The sequence below is a fragment of the Lemur catta genome, chromosome 3 (assembly GCF_020740605.2).
Source record: "Lemur catta isolate mLemCat1 chromosome 3, mLemCat1.pri, whole genome shotgun sequence".
Classification (NCBI taxonomy): Eukaryota; Metazoa; Chordata; class Mammalia; order Primates; family Lemuridae; genus Lemur; species Lemur catta.
Genome location: NC_059130.1, coordinates 53,363,299 through 53,389,840, shown reverse-complemented (window position 1 = coordinate 53,389,840; position 26,542 = coordinate 53,363,299). Strand labels below are relative to the sequence as shown.

General features: G+C 34.8%; 1 protein-coding gene and 1 non-coding gene across 5 annotated transcripts in view; one reads left to right on the top strand and one right to left on the bottom strand.

The window, feature by feature from the left end:
• EVI5 (ecotropic viral integration site 5) overlaps positions 1-26,542 on the bottom strand; it is a 177,460-nt gene that overhangs the window by 59,079 nt on the left and 91,839 nt on the right. For all 4 annotated transcript variants that reach the window (XM_045547527.1, XM_045547528.1, XM_045547530.1 and 1 more), the window contains 4 exons: positions 23,656-23,796; positions 22,396-22,554; positions 15,456-15,602; positions 13,253-13,348 (listed from right to left, as the gene is read on the bottom strand). In XM_045547527.1, coding sequence (XP_045403483.1) covers positions 13,253-13,348; positions 15,456-15,602; positions 22,396-22,554; positions 23,656-23,796 — 543 coding nt within the window. The remainder of the gene's footprint in view (positions 1-13,252; positions 13,349-15,455; positions 15,603-22,395; positions 22,555-23,655; positions 23,797-26,542) is intronic.
• Positions 19,535-19,678, top strand: LOC123636100. Its single transcript, XR_006734321.1, has one exon. It is a non-coding gene; the product is annotated as a U4 spliceosomal RNA (small nuclear RNA).

The following is a 26,542-nucleotide window of genomic DNA, read 5'->3' as shown; positions in this document are numbered from 1 at the left end:
TTAGCCATTTCTGTGAGGAGTCCTGGTTCCTTTTATTGGAGAACGGTATTAGAAAACAAAACCTGAGTGATAGGTATAAACTAATTTTTTTTTTTTTTTTTTTTTTTTTTTTTTTTTTTTTTGAGACAGAGTCTCACTTTGTTGCCCGGGCTAGAGTGAGTGCCGTGGCGTCAGCCTAGCTCACAGCAACCTCAGACTCCTGGGCTTAAGCGATCCTACTGCCTCAGCCTCCCGAGTAGCTGGGACTACAGGCATGAGCCACCATGCCCGGCTAATTTTTTTGTATATATATTTTTAGTTGGCCAGATAATTTCTTTCTATTTTTAGTAGAGACGGGGTCTCACTCTTGCTCAGGCTGGTCTCGAACTCCTGACCTCGAGCGATCCACCCGCCTCGGCCTCCCAGAGCTAGGATTACAGGCGTGAGCCACCGCGCCCGACGAAACTAATTTTTAATAACACCAAGTGATCACTGATATTATGGCATTTAAGAGTACAACCTTCCTTCACTAATGCTTAACTGAAACCCTACTAGGAGGTGGTCTTGGAGGATATGAATGATGTCCTTCATTTCTAGATATAGCAGTATCTTAAAAATCACTAGATACTTAATCCCTTTAAATTTAGCTGCACACTGAAGTTGGATAGCAAAGAATCACTGAATACTTCAGGAAAAAATTTTTTTTCAACAGAACTTCACAATCTCTAATGACTAGATAGCAAGCTTAGTAAAACAGTCTATATACCTAACTTCCTTTATTGATAATTAGTGATATTAACAGATATGATTACAGAATAGCTGTTCTTTCAAATTTAAAAATGCTTAACATTGAGAAAGTCATTAAAGAAAACTGAAAAATATTTTAATATTTAACTTGCTCAAAATGGAAACCATAAACTATTGTACTTTGGGGTGAAAAAAAACTTCCAAAAAGAAGTTAGCTAATCAGTTGGCATATAAACTATCACCCATTGTGAAACTATTAACAAATTAGGTCAGGAAACTGCAAAGTACAAACTGATTACAAAGCTTTATGATAAACTCCATCATTAAGTAATGTCACTGCAATTTCACACAATTAAAAAATATAATATTTTAAAGTTAATGGTAAAAGTTTTATCACTTCCTCTCCATCTCTTGTGTCAAAACTACATACTGATCTGAGCACACTGATTTAAACCTAGCTCCCTCATTCTATGTCAGAACAGAATTTTGAGTGGGTGTTTTTAAAGCCAAGAGTGGTTGGGGTATTGCCCATCTGAGGCATTCCTAGAGGTTATCTGTTGGGTAAACTAACCAAAGTGAGTAAATGTCACTGGGTACCAGGAAAAGAACTAAAAGTTGGATTTGAGTCGACTCATACTGTTTTAAATGTAAAACTTTCCATTATTTATAACAAAGTAGCATTAATTTTATAATGTGCTTAACCCAAAGAAGCTTTTAATACGGTTATGACAAATCAATGTTTATCTTTATAGTAACCAAAATATAAACTTAATTCCAAGTATATATCAGAAGGCTTAGGTTTAATTCTCATTTATTTTCTTCAATTAACTGAGCAAAAATTAATTTTTCTATGTTTTGTTTCACTACCTGGAAAGTCGTGACAGTTCCACTTAATATTAATGTAAAAACAAAGCTGTCAAGTAATAAATATTATTTGGATCAACAGAAGGTGGAAAAGTCCACTAACAGGAGGAGGAAACTCAATTTTTAACCTCATTTCTGCCCAATTTAAATACTATGAATTCTTACAAGTATTCTTCTGAGTCAATTAAATCTTTTTAACAGGTTAACTGCCATTTAACTGATCACTCCTACACTCAAAATCCTCCAATGATTTTCCATCTTACTAAGAGAAAGGCCATCATTCTTAGGTCCTACATAATTGGCCCACTTACCTCTCTCAGACTTCCTCTTCTTCCCCTGTCTCACTCCACCCAGAGACTCTACTCAGATATGCTCCTTGCTGTAGACCCTTTGCCCTTATTCTCTTAGCAGGGAATTCTTCCCCCAAATCTGCATGCCTCACCTGCTTCAAATCTTTAAATAAATTTTACATGCCAACAAACCTTTCCAGACCACAATATTAAAATAGCAACAGTCCCCCATGCCCCAACACCAACAGCATCCCTTTTATGCATTTTTCCTCCATTGTTATTCATCATCTTCTAAATTACATACTATATGATTAATTTATTTTGTTCATTTAACTTCTACTTCTACCATAAAGTTCAATGAGGAAAGAGATTTTTGTGTTTTGTTCACTAATCCAGGTAAAGTGTTCAGAACAGTGACTGGCATATAGTAGGTACTCCATAAATATCTGCTGGATTGAAACCATAGCCCATTTAAATTCATAATTTAGTCTATTCTTCACATCTGGCCTTTTAAATGAGAACACTTAAAGTCAAATTGATATTTCAAGAAGTAAGCTATTACACACTCATTCTTTTAGTAAAGAAACATGTTTTGACTGTCTCTAGTATGCTGATGTTAAAATGTAAAATCAAGTAAGGGGCTTCAGCTGCACACAATGGACAGAAAGTTTGAAAATAATTAAAGAATTACAGTAGTATGAGATGGTATGATAAGAGAGGTCTGTAACACAGGATGTTCGGGGAGCAGACACAAAATCAGCTGGGTTGGCATTATCAGGGAAGATTGATCCCAGCAGTTCAAACTTAAGCTGACCTTAGAAATAACAAGCAAGATCAAAGGAGGAGGGAGAAAAACAGTAAGTGCAATGGGATGACAGATTTGAAGGATTTCTTTACCTGTATACTGTGCCTCAAGCAGAGCATATATATGCTGGGGGAAGCAGGAAATGAAGCTAGAAAGGTAGGCTAGAATCCAAGAAGGAAGGGTCTTATGGAGAGAGCCAAAATTTGAACTTTGTCCTGAAAGCTATGGAAAGTAACTGAAAAATTTTAAGTGATGAACAGGGAACTAGTAGTAACTTTAGTGTATACCAAAAGCAGGGTTATAGGTGGCAGTTAATACGCTATTAAGAAAATTCATAAAACTACTATGACAGTATGTTCCAATACTTAAGAAAAAATTTCATTTTAATCCTGGAAAAAATTAAAGGGTGAGTTCTCATATAAACAACAAAATCCCACTTTAAAATCTCTCTGCCTCAGTTTCCTCAACTATAGAATGAAGGTATTAATAATACCTATCTCATATGGTTGTTGTGAAGATTAAATAAGTGAATATACTCAAATGGCTTAGAATACTGCCTGGCATGCACTAAGTGTTCAGTAATGCTAGCTATTATTACTTTCATTATTAGTATCCTAGAAGAACTAAAATTGTAAGTAACAAGATCTATATTTCCAAACATGGCACATACATAAAAAATGAAGAGTAAGTTAAAATAGGGTTTCACAGTGGACACAAAGCTTACTCAAGTATATGTTATAGAAAAAACAAAAGCCAAAATAATTCGTACTTTTAAGCTATATATAATTTTTGGAAAGGAATAAATTCATTATCTGAGGTTGGTAAAAACTATCTTTAAGGAAACCCAAAGACTTTCAAAACTTTCCAGTTTGGATGTAATTTTTGGAAGCCTCCACAATGTTGAATGTGACTTTTTATATAAGGTCATCTAAGAGCTGTTTTTCTGGAGATAAGTCAGGAAAGAATGAGCACTTTATATGAGCTTTCTCATTTAATCCCAACAACTTTTTTGTTTTTTTGTTTTTTTTTGAGACAGGGTCTTGCTCTGTTGCCCCAACTAGAGTGCAGTGGTGTCATCATTGCTCACTGCAACCTCAGACTCCTGGCTCAAGTACTCCTCCCACCTCAACCTCCCAAAGTGCTAAGATTATAGGCATGAGCCACTGCACCCAGCCCCAACAACTCTTAAAGCAGATAACTTTAGAATCCTCAGTTTTGAATGACTAACTCAACAAATATGCTAGATAACTTGTCAAAGATAAGAGAGATAATAAGTGGTTGGACTTTAAAATTCACACCCTTAACCAATACAGAATCTCTAGCAATTAGAAGAAAACAAAAAGACAAAAAGTTGTGACCACAAAGTTACACAGGATTCTAAAATCCTCTTAATAATTTCTTAAAGCTTTTTATTCTGATTATGGTATGTCATATTTATTTTTTCAGGCTAAAAAAATTCCCTTAGCCTGAGACATTCAATTGGAAAATTACCTTGTAAAGTACATGTGAGAATAGCAAGAAAAAAATAAATTTCTCTTTGATGGTAACAACCATCATCTTCTCATATGTAATTAAAGCCATTAACACTAACAGTAAATATACATAAATTTTCAGAGGTTTAAATTCCATTTAACAACCTTTCAAAGAAGGGACTCAGGCTCAGTCACTCCTTCTGTCCAATGGTAAATACATTTAGACAGAGGCTGAATTCATTTTCTCCTTATTAATTAATAGTGACCTAATAATAAAAGAATGTATACAAATTGATATATGTGTGAATATAGTGATAATTACACACATTACAAATCACTTACTATAGAAACATCAGGAGATGAGTGAATTATTGTATTAATTTGTGCAAATACAAATATTTATTTATTTTTTTATTTTTTTTATTTTTTGAGACAGAGTCTCGCTCTGTGGCCCGGGCTAGAGTGAGTGCCGTGGCGTCAGCCTAGCTCACAGCAACCTCAAACTCCTGGGCTTAAGCGATCCTACTGCCTCAGCCTCCCGAGTAGCTGGGACTACAGGCATGCGCCACCATGCCCGGCTGATTTTTTTCTATATATATTTTAGTTGGCCAGATAATTTATTTCTATTTTTTTAGTAGAGACAGGGTCTCGCTCAGGCTGGTCTCGAACTCCTGACCTCGAGCGATCCACCCGCCTCGGCCTCCCAGAGGGCTAGGATTACAGGCGAGAGCCACCGCGCCCGGCCGAAATACAAATATTTATTAAGTGAAGGTATGTACCAGGCATTAAATACTAAGCACTTGGGAATACATCAATGAATAAGCCAGGCCGGGCGCGATGGCTCACGCCTGTAATCCTACCACTCTGGGAGGCCGAGGCGGGTGGATCTTCTGAGCTCAGGAGTTCGAGACCAGCCTGAGCAAGAGCGAGACCCCGTCTCTACTAAAAAATAGAAAGAAATTATCTGGCCAACTAAAATATATATAGAAAAAATTAGCCGGGCGTGGTAGCGCATGCCTGTGGTCCCGGCTGCTTGGGAGGCTGAGGCAGTGGGATCGCTTAGGCCCAGGAGTTTGAGGTTGCTGTGAGCTGGGCTGATGCCACAGCACTCACTCTAGCCCAGGCAACAAAGTGAGACTCTGTCTCAAAATAAATAAATAAATAAATAAACAAACAAACAAACAAATAAATAAATAAGCCAGACAAAAATTTCACTCTCATGGAGTTTACATTCTAGTCAAGAATGTGGACAATTACACATGAAATATGTATAATTTAAGATGAAAAGTAATAACTATTTTGAAGAAAAAATAAAGCAGCATAAGAATACAGTGTGATTAGGATGGGAATATTATTGAAGATAGAAATTTGGCCAAGGGAGCTTTAATCGAGAAAGTAATAGAGATCTGAATAAAGTGAGATGACTATATAATAATTAAAATTCATAATGGTAACTCTGAATTGTCAAAAAATGTTAAACTGATACACATGGTATAATAACGGTTTATATTTGAAGGAAACTTAGAGTTCAACCCCTTAATTTTATAGATGTATAATCTGCCCACAACCAAGGACTATAACAGAATGGTGACTGAAATCCATTAACAAATAATTGTTATTCTGTTTGAGAAGAAAGATACCCAGGTAATAAAACTTTTAAAAACAGTTCTAGTAAAATGTCTAAAATTGGAAAGCTGCTACACTTAAAAATGGTTAAGCTCACTGTAAGACACTAATATAAAGCAGCTCCATCAAAATTGGGGGAGGAAGGCATTATTATAAAGACCACTAAGAGGATTACAGATGTAGTTATGTCAGAATAATAAAGGGGATAGATTATAAATTTTAAATCATACAGAAAAGTTTTAAGTTGATTGAAGAATTTTTGAAAACAAATTTAATAAACTTGAACCTCATAAGGTTATATACTACAAAATGTTACAGTATTTATAAAAATGAGTATTTCTTCATCTAGTATATTTCCTCATCTAAATAAGATGTTTATAAAAGTACAGTTTTCATAACTACATCAAAACCTGGCTCTAATTATATGAATAACATTATATAATAATTTATTAAATGGAGAATTTGAGTGGATTTGGTTTGTGAAAAAAATTATTCATAAGAGAGTAAGAGTAATTGGAACAGCTTTCTTTCTTTATTTATTTATTTTTGAGACAGGGTTTTACTTTGTTGCCCAGGCTAGAGTGCAGTGGCACAATCATAACTCATTGCAACCTCAAACTCCTTGGGTCAAGTGATCCTCCTGCATCAGCCTCCCTAGTAGCTGGGACTACAGGCATGAGCCACCACACCCAGCTAATATTTTTTATTTTTTGTAGAGATGGGTGTGTGTGTCTGTGTGTGTGTGTGTGTGTCTCTGTGTGTGTGTTTCACTATGTTGCCCAAGCCGGTCTAGAACTCCTGGCCTCAAGGGATCTCCTTTCATCTTGACCTCCCAAAGTGCTAGGATTACAGGGATGAGCCACTGTGCCTGGCCAGGAAGAGTTAATGTGAAGAGATATGAAGTACAAAAATCTTTGACTAAGTTCTCCCCCTAGTGGAACTTGAAAATAATCTAAGATATTTCCATGACTAAGAATAACCTAAAATGTATTATTTTTATAAAAGAAAAAGGAGTTTCAGGTGTTAACAAAAGATCTATTTACATATCTTAATCTGCATTAATTTTTTAATATATTAACATGTATAAATTAAATGTCAAAACACTAAGACATTTAGTGAAAACACATTTACTAAATTAGTTAACAGTAAGTTAGCCAAGGAACATTCAATCCTAAATCTTGAAAGAAAAGCCAAATACTTAAAAAATAGAAGAGTAGGAGGTACAGAAAAATACAGCAGTTTAGGAAGACACAGCAGCAACATGCAGAATGGTACAGAATTTTGAAAAATGTCAAGGTTGCAGGAACAGGACAATTCAGAGTGTATAGAGCACAGCGTAAGCGTATGGGGAGATAGGGAGGCAATGGTGAGAGATGAAGCTAGAAATTCAAGTTTGGGCAATAATTAAAACATAAGGATTTCATGCCAAGGAGTTTTGATGAGATTTGATGTGGTATGTAAAAGGCAGTCAATACAAGTTTTTACATTTTAGAAAGACAGCTATGGTATCTGTATAAGAGCTGAGACTGGAGAAAAGGGAAGAGATAAGCAGATGAACTCCCTTGAGTGGCAGGGGAATAGAAATGATTCAAAAAAGAGTTTTAAAAATAATTCAAATTACCTTTGATTTAGTTTTAGACTTACTGAAGACTTTTCCCTTTTGAAGGATTGAAGAGTTGGGCAAGACAATTTTTAACCTGTTTGAACCATTAAGAATTATCTGAAGGCTACCCTATAATAAGTATGATGTTGGTGGGAAAGTAAACTAGCACAAGCACTTTGTAAAATAATTTGTTACCTACTGAAAGTTGAAAATTTACCTACTTTACATATATACCTTTGGTATATATGCTAGAGGGTAAGAAAGTAAATAAAATTACTACTAGGTTGAATAATTTTAAAAGAGATGATCCATTAATCAAGATTGGAGATACAAAAGAAGGAAGATATTTTGGAACATATATGATTTTAAACATGCTAAATTTGAAGTGCCTGTACAACTTCCAGGTGGAACTGTTCAGTGCCCATTAAAACTATTGTTCTCCTCATCAAAAGACACAATAAAGAAAAAACCAACAATAGACAAGAAATAGAGTGGGGGTAGATATTTGCAAAACATCAATATACAGGCCGGGCGTGGTGGCTCACACCTGTAATCCTAGCACTCTGGGAGGCTGAGGCAGGTGGATCGCTCGAGGTCAGGAGTTCGAGACCAGCCTGAGCAAGAGTGAGACCTCGTCTCTACTAAAAATAGAAAGAAATGATCTGGCCAACTAAAAATCTATATAGAAAAAATTAGCCGGGCATGGTGGCGCATGCCTGTAGTCTCAGCTACTTGGGAGGCTGAGGCAGTAGGATTGCTTGAGCCCAGGAGTTTGAGGTTGCTGTGAGCTAGGCTGACGCCACGGCACTCACTCCAACCCGGGCAACAGAGCGAGACTCTGTCTCAAAAAAAAAAAAAAACCATCAATATATAAATAACTACGCATCCACAAGATAGACAACCCAATAGAAAAATATAGACAAAAGACTTTAATAGGCACTTTACAAAAAAGGAAATCCAAAGTTGAAGATTTGCACGCCCTACAACCCAGCAATTCCACACCTTAGTATACATGCTAGAGAGAAACTTGTGCACATGTGATCAATGTAGTGTTCAAGATTGCTCATAATCACAGCACTATCTGTAACAGTCCCAACCTGGAAATTCCCAAACATCCACCAATAGTAGAATTGGTAAATACATTGTGTTATATTAGAAAAATGAAGTATATACAATAATAAAAATGACGGCTTACAAAAATAATGTTGAACAAAGAAAGAAGAGACAGAAAATATTCAATATGACACTGGGAACTGGGAAAACTAAACTGTATGGATCAGAAATGCATCCAAAGATTATATATAACTATAAGGAAAAGCAAAAGAGTGATTATCATAAAAGTCAGGATAAAGGAGCAGGGTGTGATTGGGTATACTTCTCAAGTACAATACTCTCTATCTCGACCTTGGTAGCAGTTATATGTGAAATGTTTTTACTCCTATAATGTAGTTTTGTTTTACGAATTTCTCTGTATATTGTGCTTGATAATTTTTTTAAAAGATTTTAAAATTATTGGTAAGGAGAAACAGGCTAAAGCTGGAAATAAATCAAGATTCATTGTTGTAAACATGGCCCTTGAAGCCATGTAAGTGAGACCTTTCATTCAGGTACAGTTTTTCAAAAGTCAAAACCTCAGATTCTCAGAGGAATACACATATCCTGATTTGATAAAAATGACTGAGAACAACAGTTAAGAAAGCAGAGAGTCAAAAGTAAGTGGTGTTACGAAAGTCAGGGGAGGGGTGAATACAAGGAGGAAGTGGTCCACAACAACAAATGCAATAAGCATAAACAGAGTAAATCCTGATAAAATACCAATAAATTTGGCAATTAGGATTCCGGTGATTACTTTATCAAGAGCCAGTTGATGCTAACATATTCTTACTGACAGTAAAATTTTCATCACCTCATACCTGTTAGAATGGCTACTATCAAAAAGATGAAAGACAACAAATACCAAAGAAGATGTGGAGAAAAGGTAACTCTTACACACTCTTGGTGGGAATGTACATTAGTATAGCCATTATAGAAAACAGTACAGAGATTCCTCAAAAACTTAAAAGTATTACTATCATATAATCCAACAATCCCACTACTAGGTATATATTCAAACAAAATTAGTATGTTATAGTGATATCTGCACTCCCATGTTAATCATATTATTCACAATACCCAAGATATGGAACAAACAAACCTAAGTATCCATCAGTGGATAAATTATGGATGCTCAGTAAAATTGTGGTATATATACACAATAGAATACTATTCAGCCTTAAAAAAAGAAGGAAATTCTGTCATTTTGACACATAGGAACCTGGAGGACATTATGCTAGGTGAAAGAGCCAGGCTCAGAAAGACAAATCCCACATGATCTCACATGCGGGATCTAAAAAAGTTGAACTCATAAGTAGGGAGTAGAATGGTGGTTACCAGGGGCTTGAGAGTAGGGGAGGGTGGGGGAGATGCTAAAAAAAAATTTCCATGCATTTTGTTTTTTATATTTCAAAAATGATGTAATATATATTTCATTTTAAACAAAACATGCTGTATACCAGGTTCTTCATTTAACAAATATTTCAGATCCAATGAAAAGAGTGATTTAAATTTTGCTCTGATTAAGATGTACAGAAATGTGACAAATTTTAAACATTTTCTTGATATTAGAAAAGTAGAGACTGAAACTAAAATTGCATATGATAGTATGATTTAAATAAATGATTAAGAATATATTATGCAGTTGATTCATGTCTGAGGTTTTTGTGAATATGTGCACTTCGTGAAGAATATTACCAACAGAACATAAAAGATACTTTTTTATAAACATATGCAAATCATAACATGTTGTGATTACTTTTGCTCCAGATCAAAAGATGAGTCTATAATACGTAAATTTGGAAATTAACTGAATTATAAATAGAAATTTAAGGACAAAGGAAATTGCAGGTGGGAAGAAAATTCTAGATGTTGCAGCAAAAACTGTATTGTGACACAGCAGAATATAATCAAAACTTTGAAAGACTTAAGATTTTAAACATAACACTTTGCCTATATAGCAAACTTACTACCTGATCACATAAGTAGGACATAAGAAGTGACAAAACACATTCATTTTCAAAGCTTTGAATTTTCTTTTGAAAATAGCTTTGACAATATAGAAATATGATAAACTGTCACCAGAAATGGACTTGGAGCACAGTCAATAAAAGAAAAAACAGGTAAGTTGGTCCAGCAAAATTAAAAACTTTTGTGCAAAGGACAAAATCAACATAGAGAAAAGGCAACACAAAGCATGGGAATAAATATTTACAAACCATGTATCTGATAAGAGATTGATATTGAGAATATACAGATAACTCCTACAACTCAACAAAAACAATAAACAACCTGATTTAAAATTAAGCAAAGGACTTGAACAGACATTTCTCCAAAGATGATACATAACTGCCAAATAAGCACATAAAAAGATGCTCAACATTACTAGTCATTAGGAAAATGCAAATAAAAACCACAATGAGATACCACTTCACACCTATTAGGATGGTAATCATAAAAAAAAAATCCAGAAAATGAATAAGTGTTGGTGAGGATATGGAAAAAAATGAAACCCTCATGCATTGCTGGTAGGAATATAAAATTGTGTAGCTGCTGTGGAGAACAGTATGGCAATCCCCCCCAAAATTGAACAGAATTACTGTATGATCTATCAATTCCACCTCTAGGTATATACTTAAAAAAAGGGAGGGATTCAAACAGATATTTGCACACTTATGTTCATAGCAGTATTATTCATAATAGCTAAAACACGGAAGCAACCCAAATGTCCATGAATGAATGAACAAATAAGAAAATGGAGCCTTAGAAATGAAGGAAATTCTGACACATGCTAAAACATACATGAACTTTGAGGACATTATGCTAAGTGAAAAAGCCAGGCACAAAAGGACAAAAACAGTCATGCATCACTTAACAACAGGGATACATTCTGAGAAAAGCATCAGGCGATTTTGTTGTGTGAACATCACAGAATATACTTACACAAACCTCGATGGCATAGCCTACACATCAAGCCTACACACCCAGGTTAGATGGTATATCCTATATGCTCCTAGGCTACAAACCTGTATAGCATGTTACTGTACTGAATACTGTAGGCAGCTGTAATACAATGGTAAGTATTTGTGTATCTAAACATACCTAAATGTAGAAAACGTATAGCAAAAATATGGTATAAAAGATTAAAAAACGGTACACCTGTATAGGGCATTTACCATAAATGGAGCTTGCAGGACTGGAAGTTGCTTTGGGTGAGTGAGTAAGTGGTGAGTGAATGTGAAGGTCTAGGACATTACTGTACACTACTATAGACTTTATATACGCTATACACTTAGGCTACACTAAATTTGTAAAAAAAAAAAAAATACTTTTTTCTTCAATAATAAATTAACCTTAGCTTACCATAACTTTACTTCATAAACTTAAAAAATTTTTGTAACCTTTTGACTCTTTTGTAGTAACACAGCTTAAAACACAACACATTGTACAGCTGTACAAAACTTTTTTCTTTATATCCTTACTCTATAAGCTTTTTCTATTTTTAAATTTTTTTTTTTGTTAGAAACTAAGACACAAGGCCGGGCACAGTGGCTTATGCCTGTAATTGTAGCACTTTGGGAGACAGAGGAGGGAGGACTGCTTGAGACCATAAGTTCGAGATCGGCCTGAGCAAAAGCAAGACCTATCTCCACAAAAAATACAAAAATTAGCCAGGTGTGGTGGTGCAAACCTGTAGTCCCAGCTACTCAGGAGGCTGAGACAGGAGTATTGCTTGAGCCCAGCAGTTTGAGGTTGCAGTGAGCTATGATGATGCCACTGCACTCTAGCCCAGGCAACAGAACAAGACCCTATCTCAAAACAAACAAACAGACAAAAACTAAGACACAAAGACACACATTAGCCTAGCCCTGCACAGGATCAGGATCATCAATATCACTGTCTTCTACTTCCATATCTTGTCCAGATGGAAGGTCTTCAGGGACATTAACACATATGGAGCTGTCATCTCCTATCAGAACGAAGCTTTCTTCTGGAATACCTCTCTAAGGACCTGCCTGTGTCTGTCTTATAGTTACCTTTTTTTTTTTTTTTTAACAAATAGAAGGAGTATACTGTAAAACAATGATAAATAGTACAGCAAAAAAAAGTATACTATAGTAAATATATAAACCAGTAACATAGTAGTTTATTATCAAGTATTATGTACTATACAAAATTATATGTGCTATACTTTTATATGAATGAAAGTACTGTAGGTTTGCTTATACCAGCATCACCATAAACACATGAGCAATGAGCTGCACTACAACATTAAGATGGCTACAATGTCTTTAGGTGATAGGAATTTCTCAGCTCCATTATAATCTATGGGACCACCATCATATATGCAGTCCATCACTGAAACATGTTATATGATTCCACTTCTGTGAGGTAACTAGAGCAGTCAAATTCATGGAGACAAACTAGAATGGTAGTTGCCAGACGCTGGGCAAAGAAGGGAATGGGAAGTTAGGGTTTAATGGGTACAGAATTTCAGTTAGGGTAGATGAAAAAGTTCTGGAGATGGATGGTGGTGATGGTTGCACAATAATGTCAATGTACTTAATGCCACAGAACCATATACTTTAAAATGGTAAATTTTATGTTGTATCTATTTTACAATGATTAAAAAATGGAGTTGGAAATGAATAAATATTGAAAATAGAATCACAGTCATGATGATAAAGATATAAATAAGTAAATGTTCAAGTGCAGAGAAATGAATGAACTATTACATTATTTTTACATGTACATTATTATTTTTATATAGTACCTGGATTTCAAGCTCAGCAATGTGCTGCTGTAGTTCAGCCACAGCAGCTATGCTATCTGCTTCCCGGAGTCTTACAGCCATCACTTCTTCCTTGTTCTAGGGTGGCAAATAAAACAATAAACAAGGTATGTTTGGAATTCAGGTTTTTCAGATCTCAGAAAAGTAATAAGGTGCATAAACAATACATAGAATTACCAAGCAGGGTCTAAAGCAGCATTCATAATGAAACACTTGTGTGTTCAACATACACAACAAAGCAGTAAAATATAAATATTATACCAAGTGGAATAAATGAAAATTATAAATGGCCATATATCAATTCAAATCATGTTTTGCCTATAAATTAATTTGTGTGAAATTTATGAAAAAACACCTGGGTTTCAGTGTTTTGCACTTTAAAACTGGGCACGATAGACTTGCACTATTTCACCTTTAAGGGAGAACATTCAGATTCAGGTGTAGAGGGAAAATAATGTAAATATCATAATATCATGATATTTTACATAAATAAAAATAAAATGATATTTAATAATTAACAATTAGTAATAAGCTATAATCATATAAAACTAAATGAAAATGAATCAGATTTACATAATTCAAGAACTGGCTTCCTCAAAAAAGTTAGGTTTGTTCCTAAATCTTTCCAATATAATAAGGTAAAACACATTTAATCAGAATGTACTAGGCACTAGGGTGACAATTAATGCACTGGTCATTCTCAAAACATGCAAAAGGAATTACAAAAGATTGAATAAATCAACACACAACTTAGACACAGGGCAATATCAGAAACAGCATCTGTAACATACTCCATAGAGGTATTAATGAATGATTAAAAATTAAATGAAATCCCATATCAGTTCTTAAAATCCTCTAATATTCTGCATCTGAACCCATTACTTAGATAAATTCAAAGAGAACAATTATTTTCAATAGCAAGATCCCTAAAGATTTATTTCCAAAGAATACTTTACTCTGCTTAAAAGGTGCTAAGGCATTTGAGGAACAATATTAAATCCAGTAGCAGTGTTACTAAAATATGTTTAAGGAAAACTAACACCAACAATGAAAAAAGATTAAATTTAGTTCTTTATTAAAGAAAAGTCAGCACAATTTAGTGTCATAAAACTCAATTAGATATTGGTATGACAAATCAGACTAATATAACCTCATTTAATATCATTTAATTTTTAAATTAGTCTAGTCATATCCTTCAACAGGGACTATGCTTAAGTACGAATTTCAGTACTGCCTACAGATTTCTGTCAGTGTAAATTATAACAGCCATGCATATTTATTAGGATGTAATTTCATCTCTGGATTTCAGTGACACCGATAAACCACTCAAGCCTCACTCTTGGTTTTTAATGACACCAGAACAAGGTGATGGAATTACAGCTTTATATGTGCCATTGAAAGTCTTATTTCTTATAGAGTAATAAGGCTGGAATCTTTAAAGGGCATCATTCCTACTATTTCACCATAGAAAAGTAGATGTCTAGTTTATTTTTAAAATCCCATAACTAGCCTTTAGTAACCCATTTTAATGCTCAGACCTCTCTCACCACTGCTATACTGTAAATTTATCTCAGGAAAAAACGTACTTGCATGCAAATACTTTTGATGCTTTTTTTTTTAAACCTCCTAGCATTAGGAAAAGCTTCTGATGCTTTTTGAATGCAAACATTTCACACAAAGAAATCAAATAAAAAACTGATTAAAATAATAACAGGTAACTTACCCATTTTTCCCACCCCACTGATACATATACATTTCTTTTGCTCTCTACTCTTCTCCAGAAAACATATATCAGTATTGACTGCTCACTAATAAGATACTAATCAAAGCAGAGGAGCTCTGACCTCTTTAAATTGCCATTAAATATTTCAGTTTTAAAGGGCTACCAGTCAAAAGAAAAACTGTAAAGAAATACTAGTAAATTTCAATGCAGGAATTAAATTAACCAATGAAGTAGCTGAAAACAAGGTTTCTTGCCTAAAATCCACCATAGCAACAAGATGAGCTAATCTGGTCTGAAAGCAACCACCAAAACAAGTTCAGGAAAAGTAGGAAGTAAGACTGGCTCCCCCCACCTCCCCCCCGCCCGGCCTTGGTCTGTTTTTAAGGTAATCATGATGAGACAAGTCCAAAAAAGGTATTATTATATTGACAAAAACATAAACCAGCTAATTGACATATTTACCTTGCATTGGATCTCTGCTTGTTTGCGTTTTGCTTCACTTAATTGAGTAAGTAGTCCTTTGTTCTGTGCAGAAAGATATTGTACCTTCTCCTGTAGGCTGATCACCTCTTGTTCTGCTCTTCGAAGATGGTTACTGTTGATCTGGTTCTAATAACCAGAAATATAAATACTCAGACCACAGATAAAAAATCTAAAAATTTTTATAAATTTTTACCTACCCATTTTATACCTCAAGATTATAAAAATGTTATTAGTTATAGGTCACTTTTATTCAACAAATAAACACTGAAAATGATATAAAACTCCCTTAAAAATAAACTCATCCAAAGAATACATATGGTCCACATTAGAAACTCTCATTAGAGTTCCATATACCATTTATATAAAAAATATCTGGAAACTATAAGGATGTTTACATACAAGTTGAAGGTACTCCTTTCTGAAACAGGCAACAGGAGTACAAAGTGGGTAGATACAGGAATGATGAATTTAACTCCTCTTTCCAGTTCCCCCAAAAACCCACAAATTGATCAAAAGGTACTATCACCATTTGGTGGACTGTAAACTCCCTAGTGTCAAAAAATATGTCATGTGTACTTGTACACGCCCCCAATGTCTAGCACAGTCTCTTTTTATGGAACGTCAACTCATTTTGAATTCTGGCTTTGCTATTTGGCCATGAAGCAAACAAGTTAATATCTCTGAGTCTCCATTTCCTCATTTGAAAAATATATATAAAATACTTTCTATTTCTCACCTCACTGTCTTCAGAATTAAATGAGATAATATGTGTAAAAGGGCCTAATATGTAGTAAGAACTCAATACATGCGAGCTGGTTATCATAGTATAATTACAGGACATGTTAAGAAAATACAGACCTTGAACTGACTAACATGAGGTAGTTTTCACATTCAGGCTTCAAAAAGCCTGAATCCTCTCAACCTCAAATTATTCTATCAGTGGCATGAAAGAAACAGTAAAGATTTTCATAACCAAAACAGGTAAAATCTAACTCCTCATTTAACAGTTCTTAAACTTTGGCCAAGTTATTTAATCCCACCAAATTTCAGTACATTGGTAAAAGTACAGATACCACTATTTGCCTTTTGAGGCTGTGTTGTGAAGATTATGAGAAAAGTTTATGAAAGGAGTCTCACACAATGCATGAAATTTTATAGATACTTAACGAAAGCTCAGTTGTTACCATTATTATACCTACTCTACCTCACTCTATGAAAATGAACGTGCCTCCACTTTTAATGAAAAAATCTGGATCATCTAATGGATTTAAGTTCCAAAACTTTCTACCACTTCCAACTTTCTTCATCATTACTTTTACTGATCTTCCTGCCATACAGAAAAAAAAAAGCCTTTTTTCTAAAACCATCTCCTCTAACTATATTACTCTTCCTCATTTTCAATCTACAAATAATGTCTGTCTACAAAATTAAGTATGTTTCTTAGTACTGTACTCAAAATGTTTCACAACCTCTTTTTACTGTCTTACCTGCTACGACCAAAACAAACAACTACACTTCAGAGGGATATACCTTTAACATAGCTGCAAAGAATTTCCACACATAAAATCCCTCCCTGTGGCCCTGAATGCAAGATCATGATTCAAAATTATAAAATACACATAAAACCCAAGAATTGACCATGAGTGAGACATAGCAGACAAAAAAGATAGCAAGAACGTATTTTTAAGAATTCTAGACAGTAAAATAATTATACAGGTCTTTATATAAAACAGGTTATGTTTAAAATTACAGCATTAAAGACATAAAAAGAAGCAAAGAATAAGTCACTATCAAAAAATATTCAGCAAATCTGAAAAATAACAAATAGCAAATAAAATTTCTATAAATTAATATAGCCACTGATATCAAAAATGCAACGAGAGGATTAAATAGGAGATTAGAGACACTAAAGAAATAATTAGTGTCCCAGAAGAAGTCATGAGACCTAGAAAAGAGAATGAAGTCTAAAATACACCTAACAGGGGTTGGAGGATAAAATTTTTTTTAAAAAAAGAGAGACACATGATGGTCTATGAGATAATAGTTGAAAATTTTTCACAACTAAAAAAATAAAAGATATGAATCCACAGTTCAGGAAACACAACTAGTCCCAAACAGGATAAATACAAATAAATCCTCACTAAGATACACTGTAGCAAAATTTAGAATGCTGAAGAACAGAGGCATATCAAGGGGAAAACAGAATATCTCTGAAGGAAAGAAAATGAAATGTCCAGCAGATATCTCAACGGCAAAAGTCTGTAGTGCTTAAAAAAATAAAATTCATCCTACAATAGTATATTCACCTAAACTATGAGAGAAAAGTAGATTTATTTTAAGAAAATGACAGAGTCTAACAGCTCAGGATTGAAAACAGAAAGAAACTACCAAAACAACAGAGAGCAGCCTATAGTCCCAGCTATTAATGAGGCTGAGGCAGGAGGATCACTTGAAGCCAGAAGTTCAAGGGTGCTTACATTTTTTTTTAGAGACAGGGTCTCGCTCTTCGCCTAGGCTAGAATGTAGTGGCATGATCATAGCTCACTTCAACCTCAATCTCCTGGGCTCAAGCAATCTTCCTGCCTCAGTCTTCCAAGTAGTTGGGATTACAGGCTGCTGTCACCACACCTGGCTAATTTTGTTTAAAAAAATTTTTTTTGTAGAGACAGAGTCTCGCTGTGTTGCCCAGGCTGTTCTCAAACTCCTGGCCTCTAGTGATCCTCCTGCCTTGGCTTTCCAAAGTGCTGGGATTACAGGCATGACAGACAATTTAAAATAATGCATTGGACATATGGGTGCCCACCTACAGTTCCAGCTACTCAGGGGGACTACTTGAGCCCAGGAGTTTGAGGTTGCAGTGAGCTATGTTTAAGTCAACATATACAACCCCAGGCAACAGAGTGAGACCATCTCTAAAAAAATAAATAAAATAACTATGATTAATATGCTAAAGGCTCTAAGGGAAAGGTGAAAAACATGCAAGATCAGATGGGTAATACCAGCGGAAAAATGAAAACTATAAAAATCAAACAAAAAATCTGGAAATGAAAAACAGTTAACAGTTGTGAAGAACACCTTCATTGGCTCATCACACAACTCCACAAAGTGGTGGAAGGAATCAGTGAACTTAATAATATGTCAGTAGAAATGTTTCAGTTAAGAGGAACTGAAAACACAAAGAGAAAAAATAATGGGGTGAAAAAGAACAGAGCATCCAAGAGTTGTTAGACAATATCAAACAATCTAACACACGTGTAACTGGAACTCCAAAAAGGTATGTGCAGAAGAAATATTTGAAGAAATAATGACCAAGAATTTCTGAAAATTCATGGCAGACACAAACCTACAGATCCAAGAAACTCAGAGAAAAAAAACTAAGCAAAAAACATATCTAGGCATATCATATTCAAATTACTAAAAGCAAAGACAAAGAAAAGCTTGAAGGCAAACAGAGGAAAAAAAACACACTACATGTAGAGGAACAAAAGTAAGAAGTAGAGTAGAATTATGGCTTGCATGGTTTCTGAGAAGACAATGGAGTGATACAAAGTGTTGAAAGAAAAAAACTCAATCCAGAATTCAGTACCCTGCAAATATATCCTTTAAAATTAGAGAAATAAACACTTTTCAAACAAAAACTAAGAGAATCCGCTGGCAGCAGACCAGCGCTATAAGAAATGTTAAAGGAAGTTTTTCAAGCAGAAGAAATAAGACAAAAGACAGAAACATGGATCTACACAAGGAAGTAAAGACTGTTGAAATGGAATAACTGAAGGGAAAATAAATTCTACTTAAAATTTTTAATATTTTAGGATACCTAATTAAAGAAAAATTAGTAGCACATATTACATGTTTTTACCATATGTAAAACATACGACAATAGCACAAAGCAGGGGAAAAGAATTGAGAATACACTGTTATAAGAACCTTACAATACACATGAAGTGCATACTTATTTATTTATAAGTAATTTATTATCTGAAGGTAAGCTCTGATTAAAGATGTATATTATAAAACCTAGAGCAACCACTAAAAAATTTCTTGGAATATAAATAAGTGGCTTTGTGCAGTGGCAGTATTATAGCCAATGAGATTTATCCAAGGCACAATTACTGCTAATTGAAACTTTTCCCAATACCCCCCCATGATGACTTGCAACAAACACAGTTGGCACTGGCAATTTTTGACAGTCTCTACAGAGACTAAATTTTTAAAAAAATAAGGAATATAAATAAGTTAATTGTGAAAAAAAATGAAACCACAATAAATGTCCAATAAAACTAAGAGAAGGCAGCAAAAGAAGAAAAAAGAAAGAACAGATGGAACAAGCAGAAAATAGCTTGCAAGGTGACAGATATTAATCCAAGTAGAATCACAAAACTGGGACCAAACATGACGCTAAAAGAAACTGCGAGACTGGATTTTTTAAATAGTTTTATTGAGATAGAGTTCACATATAAAGTACATACACTTCAGTGGTTTTTAGTATATTCACAGAGTTGAACAATCATTTGACAGATTGGACTTAAAAAGTATCCATCTATATGCTATTTATCAGAAACATAAGCACATAGATAAACTGAAATTAAAAGGATGGGAAAAACATAGTAAAATTTAACTTATGAATATATGTACAAAAAATCTAAAATATTAAAAACCTGAATCTGGCAATAGAAATGTGTTGTGTCTCTGTGTATGTGATCTATATCACAAATTTGTTTTTTGTATTTTGCTAACTGTGCCTCAATATAACTGGTTGCTTTGTAATCCATGTATTTTGTTTTACGCATTAAAAAACATTTTGAGAAGGGGTCCATAGGCTCCAGACTATCAACAGTGTTCATGGCACAAAAAAGGATAAGGACCTTTGTACTTAAGACACTCTTAGAGACATACACAAAGAAACACACATGAATGTTCAGAGTGACACTGTTTGCAACAGCAAAAAGTCTGTACACAGCAAAAGGACAGGAGCTAAATAAACCAAGATATACTCATTAGACAGACTTTTCTAAAAGTCCTTAAAATGATGGAAGTGGAATTACATGTATTAATATAAACATGGACAAATTTCAATTTGTATGGTGGATACACAGGTGCTTGATATAATACTCTTTAGATGACTATTTACTACCACCAGTACACCACAATGTTTTATTTATTTTTCTCAATTTCCAATGAGGTAACTTCATGGATCATCACCAGTCCAAGTACTGGCATTTAGGAACCAGTGCCTTCTACCATCCCCCTTCTAGCAAAACTCATCCAAACTCAACACTTATTAGTCAGGCACAGTTCAAAATACAAATTTCTAAGGAAGCATTTCCCCAAACCACCTAGTTGAAATTAATTTTCCCCTTCTAGTCTCCACAGCAATTTCTATCTAACTCTCTACTTACTAGATTTCTGAATTATATTAATATAGTTTGTACGTGCCCGATTTCTCAAGTGTAAGTCCTTTAATGGCTACGACAGTGCTTTGTGTTTCACAAGTTCTCAAACCACGTTTGTTGAATTTGATTCATTCACCTCTACCCATTGTGAAATAAATCCTCAACACTGGTTTCAAAGCTGTATTTGCATCTTTAATATCTATACTAAGATAAAATCTGATTATAAAAATAAAAGTTCCCATTATAAAACCTAGATTTCTACTCTTCATAATCTTTATAGCATCTCTTCCTGCTATTTTTTTTTTTGGAGACAGAGTCTCGCTCTGTTGCCCAGGCTACAGTGCTGTGGCGTCAGCCTAACTCACAGCAACCTCAAACTCCTGGGCTCAAGCAATCCTTCTGCCTCAGCCTCCCAAGTAGCTGGGACTACAGGCATGCGCCACCATGTCTGGCTAATTTTTTCTATATATTTTTAGTTGTCCAGCTAATTTCTTTCTATTTTTAGTAGAGACAGGGTCTCACTCTTGCTCAGGCTGGTCTCGAACTCCCGAGCTCAAACGATCCGCCCACCTCGGCCTCCCAGAGTGCTAGGATTACAGGCGTGAGCCACCGCGCCCGGCCTCCTGCTATTTCTTAATTATACTTTGAACAATGTAAAACTTTATTCTAAAGAAATTACATATTCACATTATCCTAGATTTGATCATTCTGCACACTGGAATACAGAATGATATATGAGTTAACTATGCCCCCTACTGACTGAATAAATATTTCAAAAATCAAATAACATTCACAGAGTATGTGGAATATGGTCCACACAATGTACCACATAAAAACCAAATCTGCTTTTACAATGCAATGGGTCCATTAAAAGGCCTTTGCAGCTCTTAAGTATATTTAAGACAGGATTTATTAGAGAAAGGGGGTACTCAAGATGAAAGAAGGACAATTGACTACTCAGGGTCACATTATATAACTTTTGGAAGCATCATTCACATTATAATCTACATTTGTGGTTCTCAACTAGGGGCAATTTTGCCCCCCAGTGGACATTGGACAATGTGTGTGGAAACATTTTTGGTCATCACAACCTGGGGTGGGAGAGATGTTACTGGCATCTAATGGGTAGAAGCAAGGAAAATGCTGCTAAACATTCTACAATGCACAGGCCAGCTCCATAAAACAAAGAATTTTCTAACCCAAGACGTTAAAAGTGTGTTGAGGATGATAAATTTTGCTCTATATGAATGTTCCCCCTCAAGTCGTGCAACAAGGAAACCCTAGGAGCTTTACCTAATAAAGTCAAATAGTTTGACTGGTTTGAACCTTATTGAATGGGTCAAGAAGAGACTCAATCTCTAAAATCAAAGAAAACAATTCTTAGCACTCTTCATTTGGGCTAGAAAATGCAGTCTACACAGTTTCTTATCTTCACCTTGTACCTTTATTCTAGGGATGATATAATCTGCATAAAGCTCTAATCTGCTGATAATACTTTTTAAAGCTATTGGGCCTTTCCATCATACCTGTGTTTCCATTTCCCTCATCCTTTGTTTTATTTCTCTTATTTCTGCTTGTGTTTCAGCTTCTCTAAGTCGAATGGTCATCAGTTCATCTTGTAACTCATTCACAGCATTTTTCTTAAGTGGGTCTTTCCATCTCCCAGTAGTACGAGCTAAGTGGCGCTAAAGCATAAAAAGTTACATTGCAACAAATACTCTCAGTATCAAAATAAGAGCTAATCTTACTGAGCACTTATTTCAGGCCTGCTACTATATTAAGCACTTTTCACACATTATTTTATTTAATGCCCAGAAAAATCTTAAAATTACATAGTATATTATCTTCGTTTTACAGTAAGAAAATGGGCATTGTGATTAAGTAATGTCAGGGGGTCATGATAGCCAGTAAGTGGCAGATCTTGGATATAAACTCAAATACAGTTAAAACATTTTTTCTCTATATACTGTGGATTCATTCTTGTAAAGAATACAATTTGTACCCTAATTTCTTTTATGAGAGATTTTTCATATTATTCTCAACAAAATCCCAAGAAAATAGAAAAAATAGGGCCATTCATTATGGAAGAAATATCAGAAGTTAAAGGCAGTGTTTTTCTAAATATATGTGGTGAAACACCAAATTTTGTTTTTATATTTTCAGTTTATTGCAGTCATACTTCTGCAAAACACATCAAGGACTAACTTCAGTCCATGCTAGATATACCCACTCTCCACTCCAAGTCAAACCAAGATCACTATTCTGAAACTATGTGTAATTTTTTTTCTTCCCTCTCTTTCTTTTGTCTTATAGATTATTGCATTTTGTTCCTTGTCAATAATTTCCCTGATATGTGAATAAATTTGTGAGTGTATAACTACATAAATGTCATCTATTTTTCAAGATAACCAATTTCAAAAGAAGTCACATTTATATTGTTATCCATCTGATGTTTCACACTATCCATGGATTTAATATCAATAAGAAAAAATATGTACTATATAAAAAGAATACTTTCTTACAGTGTTTTAGAAAGTTATATAGTGAACAACAAATGCTATGAAAATGACTATTTCTGTTTTATATTTAATTGGATTATAAAAATTAAAAAGGGAGAAACAGCATAAATGTATTCTGAATTTACAAATGCTCTAAATTTTGACACTAAACAGGGTCTTTCTCAAACTCAATTCCTACTGTTGGTTGTCAGCTACTTCAAACTCTCACAAATCAGGTATTTGGGTTTTACTCTCTTTTTAAAAAGCACACAAAATATATGGACATACCTGCCAGTGTTCCTCTAAGTCTTTGACTTGCTGTCTAAGTTCTTTCAAACCCATAATTGCTTCTGCTTCTCTCAGTTTCACAGCAATGAGTTCTTCCTGAAGCCTTGCAATGTTATTCTCATCAGGAAAGGAGTTGTTCCTCTAAAGCAAGAGAAAATTTAATCTGAGATTTTAAAATTTAAGAAATAAAATAACATACAGCACACTTAAGGGCCAGGTCTGGTGGCTCATGCTTATAATCCTAGCACTCTGGGAGGCTGAGGCGGGAGGATCGCTTGAGCTCAGGAGTTTGAGACCAACCTTAGCAAGAGCGAGACCTCGTCTCTATAAAAAAGGCACATGCCACCCTTACATGTGCCTGTAAGTCCCAGCTAACTTGGGAGGCTGAGGCAAGACAATCACATGAGCCCAGGAGTTTGAGGTGCAGTGAGATACAATAACACCACTGCACTCTAGCCAGGGTGACAGAGCAAGACTCTATCTTTAAAAAAATCTGTTTTTCTATCTATCTCACACTTAAGAGCTATTTTGCCCCAAACTTAATTGTTATATAGCTGTTTTGAAATATAATTTATAAGCCATAAAACTCACCCTTTTAAAGTATACAAACCAGTGGTTTTTAGACTGTTCACAGGGTTGTTATTTTTTTTTTTTTTTTTGAGACAGAGTCTTGCTTTGTTGCCCAGGCTAGAGTGAGTGCTATGGCGTCAGCCTATTTCATAGCAACCTCAAACTCCTGGGCTCAAGCGATCCTACTGCCTCAGCCTCCTGAGTAGCTGGGACTACAGGCATGCACCACCATGCCTGGCTAATTTTTTTTCCTATATATATTTTAGTTGGCCAGATAATTTCTTTCTATTTTTAGTAGAGATGGGGTCTCGCTCTTGCTCAGGCTGGTCTCGAACTCCTGACCTTGATCCACCCACCTTGGCCTCCCAGAGTGCTAGAATTACAGGGGCGAGCCACCGCACCCGGCTCACAGGGTTGTTTAACCATCACCATGATCTAATTTCAGAATATTTTTATCACCCAAAAAAGAAACTCTGTCTATCAGCAATCATTCTACGTTCTCCACCTCCCCAGTCCCTGACAACCACTAATCTACTTCCTGTCTCTATGAGTTTACCTATTCTAGATATGTCATATAAATGGAATCATACATATTTGCGGCTTTTTGTGACTACCTTATTTCCCTTAACACAGTGTTTTCAAAATTCATCTCTTTTTTATGACAAATAATATTCCATTATATAGATATGCCACGTTTTATTTACCCATTCATCAGTTAATAGAAGCTTAAGTTGTTTCTACTTTTTGGTTATTATGAATAACGCTGCTATGAACATTGGTGTAAAAGTTTTCATGGGACTTAACATTTTCAATTATCTTAAGTATATACTTAGAAGCAGAACTGCTGGCTCAGATGGTAATTATTCTACATTTAACTTTTAAGAAATTACCAAACTTTTCCAAAGTAGCTGTACTGCTTTACATTTCTACCAGCAATGTATGAGGGTAATTGTACTTAATTTTTAGGCCACAGAAAGTCTAATTGTTCCTTGTTAATAAAATACTAATAAGAGTTATGGAGCAACAAGATTATAAATATTTTTCAGCATGGTCATAAACTTACTAACCTCTGATCAAGACTCCAATAAAGCATGAACATCATTTACATTTTAAAGATTTATAAAAATAGTACCAAAAATTTTTGTTGTATTTTCTCAGCATGTCATCTTGGAAAAGGGTGTCAAATCTCTGTGTATTAGTTACTATTTACATCAACAGTCAAGAAATTAATACCAAGGTGATCTAAATATTTGCTTCATAGATGTAAGATTTAGATCAATCTCCTACCATACTATTAATAAAAGACCCACCTAGGATATAGGGTAGCCAGGACCAAACTGCTCTGGAGAGTTACCTAGAGATCCAAAATTAGGCCTTAGGAAAAGCTCCTGGGTAAACTGAGGTGTGATTGAGATTTCAAGGCCTGATACATTCTTAAAATTGACTTTAAGTATTTTCCCAACTGCAAACCAAAAATTTACTGCTTATGCATTAAAAAGACTGCTAGAAGGCAAGTAAAAGAGGATGTTGTACAAAAAAATGAACCATAGGAAGTATGCAACCTTCCAACTTCCTTTTTACTCTATAATGTGAATACCAACACAGTCACTTAAGAAATCCATTTGTAGGCCTGGCGAGGTGGCTCATGCCTATAATCCTAGCACTCTGGGAAGCCAAGGCAGGAGGATCCCTTCAGATCAGGAGTTCGACACCAGCCTGAGCAAGAATGAGACCCCATCTCTACTCAAAATAGAAAAAATTAGCCAGGTGTGGTGGTGTACTGCACCCATAGTCCCAGCTACTCAGGAGGCTGAGGCAGAAGGATCATTTGAGTCCAGGAGTTTGAGGTTGGTGAGCTATGGCACTTTAGCCCAGGTGACAGAGCAAGACTCTGTCTCCAAAAAAAGAAATCCATTTTTAAACTGAACCGAACCTAAGTACACTTCTTTTTAACAAATACTCAAAATCTTTGTAACTGTAAGACACAGATTCTGATCTAAATCTTGAAGCCCAGAACACTTAGAGACCAAATATTCTGTTAGGTATTTCTTACAGCATTCTTGCTGGCTTTTTTCTCAACAAATCAGAGAATAAATTTTCCAGAAACAATATAGAAACAGCACGTAGATTTCTAGCAAAAGTTGTTCTAGTTAAGAACAACAAAGACTGCTATGTTCATTATCTCTGAGCCTTTTTGATTCAATAGCTACATATTAACCCAGGAATAAAAAGGAACAAATGCAACATAGAGCCTAGATCATCAATAATTTTATAGATGTGAAAAAAAGAGATCAGAGTTTGTGATCTAGAACACAAA